This window comes from Nanorana parkeri, unplaced genomic scaffold, assembly GCF_000935625.1.
Source record: "Nanorana parkeri isolate BGI_ZX_2015 unplaced genomic scaffold, ASM93562v1 scaffold25, whole genome shotgun sequence".
Taxonomy (NCBI): domain Eukaryota; kingdom Metazoa; phylum Chordata; class Amphibia; order Anura; family Dicroglossidae; genus Nanorana; species Nanorana parkeri.
The window spans coordinates 1,661,336-1,666,492 of record NW_017306293.1 but is presented as its reverse complement, the minus strand read 5'-3'; the positions used below and the strand labels follow the sequence as shown (position 1 = coordinate 1,666,492).

General features: G+C 37.6%; 1 protein-coding gene across 1 annotated transcript in view; it reads right to left on the bottom strand.

The window, feature by feature from the left end:
• Window positions 1–4,074: 4,074 nt before the first annotated feature.
• The window catches only part of LOC108794054 (sodium/calcium exchanger 1-like), a 31,888-nt gene continuing 30,805 nt past the window's right edge, over window positions 4,075–5,157 (bottom strand). The window contains exon 7 of the mRNA XM_018565030.1: window positions 4,075–4,598. Coding sequence (XP_018420532.1) covers window positions 4,222–4,598 — 377 coding nt within the window. The 3' untranslated portion in view covers window positions 4,075–4,221. The remainder of the gene's footprint in view (window positions 4,599–5,157) is intronic.

Sequence of the window (5,157 nt, the reverse complement as noted above, 5' to 3'; positions counted from 1 at the left end):
CCAGGAGAATTTTCAACTGGAACAGGATGGAATAACAGTCATTGTGGTTTTCATTCAGGAAACTCTATTCCAAAATTGATTCTAATCCTTGTGTATGGTATTGTATTGCAATTGTAATGTCTCCCCTTATGTTGTTTGGCGCTATATAAATCCTGTATAATAATAAACAACATTTGTCAAGTTTCTGATGGCATTATCGAATATTCTGACGACATGTTTCATATGAACCTTTGTATGAAAATCTATAAGTGCAAGACCAGCTTAACTCTTTCACAGCCACATGCAATGTTGAGCCTATGAATGTCAGATATTTTATTTTGAAAAGTTTTGCTTGACAAGCTTGAGCTTACTTGTTACAAAGTATTTTCTGCACAGATGAGGAGACAAAAACATTAGTGATAAACATGTGATGACTTTAATGAGTAGTTCAAAATGTCAGCCATTATGGGTGTCTTCAAGCAGCTACAGGCTGCTTACTGCTAAAGTCTCCTCAAAATGGGTGCAAGTTGCCCTGGGCAACCATGTTAATAGATCAACTGACAGAAATCCAGTAACAGGCAGCTAAGAATGTCATTCCCAACACAATAATGAGGACAGCAGTTTGATCAAAAGACTGTGGGAAAGGCAGCCAAGGGCCAACTTGCACCTGTTTCTATGGGGGGAAATGTTGCAGTTCTTTGGCAAAACACTTCTCATTTAATAGGTACGTTATTTCATTTACATTGTGTGACAATAATATTTTTGCAGCAATAAAACAAAGGTTTACTGCTGCAGGAAATGTAGTTTTACTGCTACACACAAGTTCATTTTATACTTGTAGCACAGGCAGGTATCAGTTATTTACATGAAACACACACAATGTTACACTTGAGTAGCAGCATGTTGCCACAGTTATTCGCCGCACAAAAATGATCCCGCACATACATATCTGTGATTTTTTTTCATTCACAGCCTAAAAAATTGCAACATTCATGATAAATGAGACTGCACAGCTCCATTTTAACATGTCACACACATGTTGCATGTACAATACAGTGCACCAAACTTATACAAACATTAGATATTTATATAGAATATACAGTTAGCCTGAGTGCAAAGAAGTCACAGAGGCACATTCATATTAACATGACCTTTCAGTACCCTTTAGCTCACTTTGTTCCCTTCTTCACTTTTCTTTACACCCCCACTCCCAGTAATATAATTATTCAAATGACGGGTGTGTATTTCCTCAAATATATTTTCCATTGTCTTATATGGCAAATTAAATTTGGGCCCCAGGAGGTACTGATATCATGGTTTCCAATTTCCTTGTGTCTGATTACCATCACAGACATGTCAAATGCAAATGAAACAGCAGCTGTATTAAAGCAGAAAAAATTCTTAACCCTTGCATTGGGGCTACCCCCACACTGTAAAGGTTAAGTGCTTGTTTTTGTCTAAGTTCAAAAATAACAAAGTCATACTCACTTGATCCTTGGAGCCAGCTGGCTTTTAGACTGGTCCCTTCTGCCTTGCCCGCCCCCCTTCTGCTGCAGTGGTCTAAGGATCCTCTAATCAGCACGTTCTTTACACTGTATATTGGATGCGAGGACACTGAGGGACATGCCATCACTGCAGTGGAAAAGAAGACAGGCTGGAGGGAGCACTGTCCCAGCCAGGAGGATCAGATGAGTATGTTTGTTATTTTTGAACCTAGAAAAAAACAAGCACTTAACCCTTGCCGTGCGGTGGCATCTATAAAATAATATAAGGGAGTTGAGTCTTTATCAATTGGAGAAGAGCTGGGGCCTCATTTGAGTGAGGACTGTCAAAACAAGGAGAGGGCCACATGCGATCCCAAAAACACTAGTACATTTTGACATTTCAAAACATTTCCAATCACTGACTTACCAGTAGACAAGTAAACCTAAATTAAAACAGTTTATATACAAAGAACGAAATACATTTTAAAATAAATCTGTCACAAAAAAAAAAAATATGCGAGCTGCCTTTGACAATCTCTATCTGAGTTGCTTGGCTATTATGTTGACCCACTAGCTTCAACCCTTTATCAACCTAGATCAAGCATTGAGGTCGGAATGTTGGAGCAGAATCAGAAGTCCTCATCTGTATGTTTTAGGTTCAGGTTAGTGACCCAAAGTATTGAAGCAGAAAGGTCAGCATGACATCCAATGGAACTAGCATTTTCAGGAAGAGAGGTTAACACTTGCAGCCAGACTTTGTGGTTTTTTTATGACAGATTTCCTTTAAAGGATATCTGAACCCCAAAACAAAAATGTAATATATAGCAGATCACCAATCCTTAGTAGTTGCATTAAAGACCTTTTTTCAGGCTTTTTCCCTTTTTTTCCCCCCTGATGATCCTGCCAGTAACACACTTCTAGTGTTCACTCACTGCAATGCATATATGGAAGAGCAGCGTTATTAAACTAGACTGCACTCCTGATGTGGACTACAAGCACACCCCTCCTGATCCCCATATGAGGGGATGTTTTGCAGTTCCCAGAAGGTAGCTTGACAATCTGATAACATTGTTTGAGATTTAAGCGCAACACACAGGAAGTTACAAGGACACACGATGTCTCACAGGATCAAAACATATTATTCTGAAAATGTACTTGAAAAAAGAAAACTAACACAACTACCACATCTAAGAACTGATCAACTGCACTATATATTTTTTTGTAGCTGTTGGGTTTGTATATCTTTTAAGTGTCGTAAACTTTTTTAACTGGAGTAAATGTAAAGTTGTTATCATGGGGAAGATATTTTCGTTCACAGTAATACCATAAATAGATTCTGTACGTAGCTTGTAATATGCCTTATAGGCCTTAAATGGATTAGCATAAAACAATAGGTTGCTTTTAACCTCAATACAGCTATATATGCAAAGCCAAATATATGTTTTATAGAAATATATGGTCTTTTACATGCATATTCTTGAATGTTATTTCTAGCTCTTTTATATAAAATATTTCAGGTTTACTTGCTCATTCATATATATTTCCATGCTAATGCAATAAAACATCAAAGTATCTCCCAAAGTTTTTAGGAATAGGTCTATACTTCAGCTTTATTTTTCTTCTTAGCAAAGTTATTTGAATCACTAAATATTTTGAGACTCAAGAGAAAAAATATTTTCCCAAAATCTCAGCTTTTAATATCATATCCTACATTTTGAACAATTTACTTTTTACTTTACAATTAAATGCCAATTCTAACTCAAAATTGTTTATTTTAATTTTGAGTGAAAACTACTGCTTTGAACTCTTGGACTCGTTATATATCTTGAAAACGAAATTCATCACAAAGTGAAAGCAAGGATGTATTTCAATTGGAAAATGCAGAAACATTTAAATAATGAGCCTTCCTTGTCATGGCCATGGCAGCACTGTAGAGCTGGGAGCTCAGGTGTTGAGATCTCAGCACCCAAGTACCCAAGAGACTAATCTGTTGCGAGATTTAGGCCACTGGTACCTTCTAGAAAGTTCATATTAGATTTAAACATACATAGCTTTTAGATTTTTCAGGCCATTCAGTCTTATCCTGTCTTTGCAATGTGGACTATCATGGTCCCTACCACCTGTAAGAATACTTGGGGCCTGTAGGTGAGTTATATTGAAGGGTGCCCTTAAATCCAACACAGTTTTTTCCTAATCTAACTGCAAATTACTTACAGTGGAAGATCCCATTAAATAATGGAAGCCCTGAATATGACTATCCTTTTGTCGGTTTGTGCTGCTTCAATACCCTCAGAAGACAAATCGCGGTTATGTCCCAACATTTCTGGGACAAATATCACCCATTATCTCTGTCTGCCTGTTCACCAACACTTCCAGTTGTAGTAGGTTGATTCCACTGGTGTATTTTAACTTTATTGCCTTATTGCCTCATTACAATCCCAAAGTGGAAGAGAAATAATCGCGCAAGAAGTCTTGTATTTAACAGTGCTCTCCAATATTAAGGAGATAAGTTAGGTCAATTTGTTTCAGTCTTAATCTTGGCAGAAAATTGTAATTGTCTGAGGACCAGCAAAAAAAACTGTGAAGACAACATTATAAAGAGCAGTGGTCTTTTGCACCAGGCTGTTTAATATTGTTAATGTCCATATCGTTTTCACATACTAATGGCTAAAATGTTTTACTGGAACTGACCAAAGGATCCTGGGAAGACACATTGTATAGAACTGCTGTAGCTCATTGCATTGAGGCACACAATCCTTTAAAAGCCAGGGATGTGACAGTATGCCTCTAGCGATGCAAGTAAAATGTACACCAACCAGAGGCTAAAGAAGAAAATACTAGTCAGTATTTTTGGAATCCGAGGACCCCCAAGTTCTCCTCCTACAGGTGGACGTCGGCGGTAAAGTAGAACACAGAGGCAAACAATAGAGAGCCCTGTGAAAAGGGTTACAGAAAAGGCCAGGCTCCCTGGCTGCACATGGAAGCTCTTGCCCTTTCCAGCCCAAAATATAGAAGCAATACTCCACGCCACTCCTAAGCCTAAGAAAACATTAACTGCATTGCTACCAGTCACGTTACCAATGGAAGCATCAGCATGAGGATCTTGAACTGCGGCTACTTTGCTGGCAAATGTGTCTAAGGAAACATTAAAAGATGAAATTACATATCTGTAATAGTTAAAATACAGTACATGTGTCTTGTAACATGAATAAAGGTTTCTGGAGATGTTCTGCCAGTTCTTCAAAATCAGACTTTGAGTTTTAACAAGCTGGATTATATACTTACATTTGGAATTCCAAATCAAATTTATTAAACAAACTAGCATTCAAGTTCTTGGATATGACAGGTAAGTAGTAATATGTACATTACACCCTACAAGTCTGTTGATTCCTTTACAGTGAATGTATTCATGCAGTTGTCTGTTATCTGTTCGTAAATAAAACAAATCTGAACTTTACTGAAATGCCTTCAAGTAATGCCTTGCTTGAAATGTATATTCAACACAAATGCTCAACTGTATAAAGAGTTGGATCCATCTTGTGTGGCAATAATATATCTAATTGGGAGTTGTACATAATCATCTAATTATGGCACTTCTGAAGTTAATTGGTTGGCCTACGTCTTATTTAGGGGATTCATTGCAAAGGGGGTGAATACTTATGCACACTCAAGATTTGGGGGGGGGGGGGGGGGG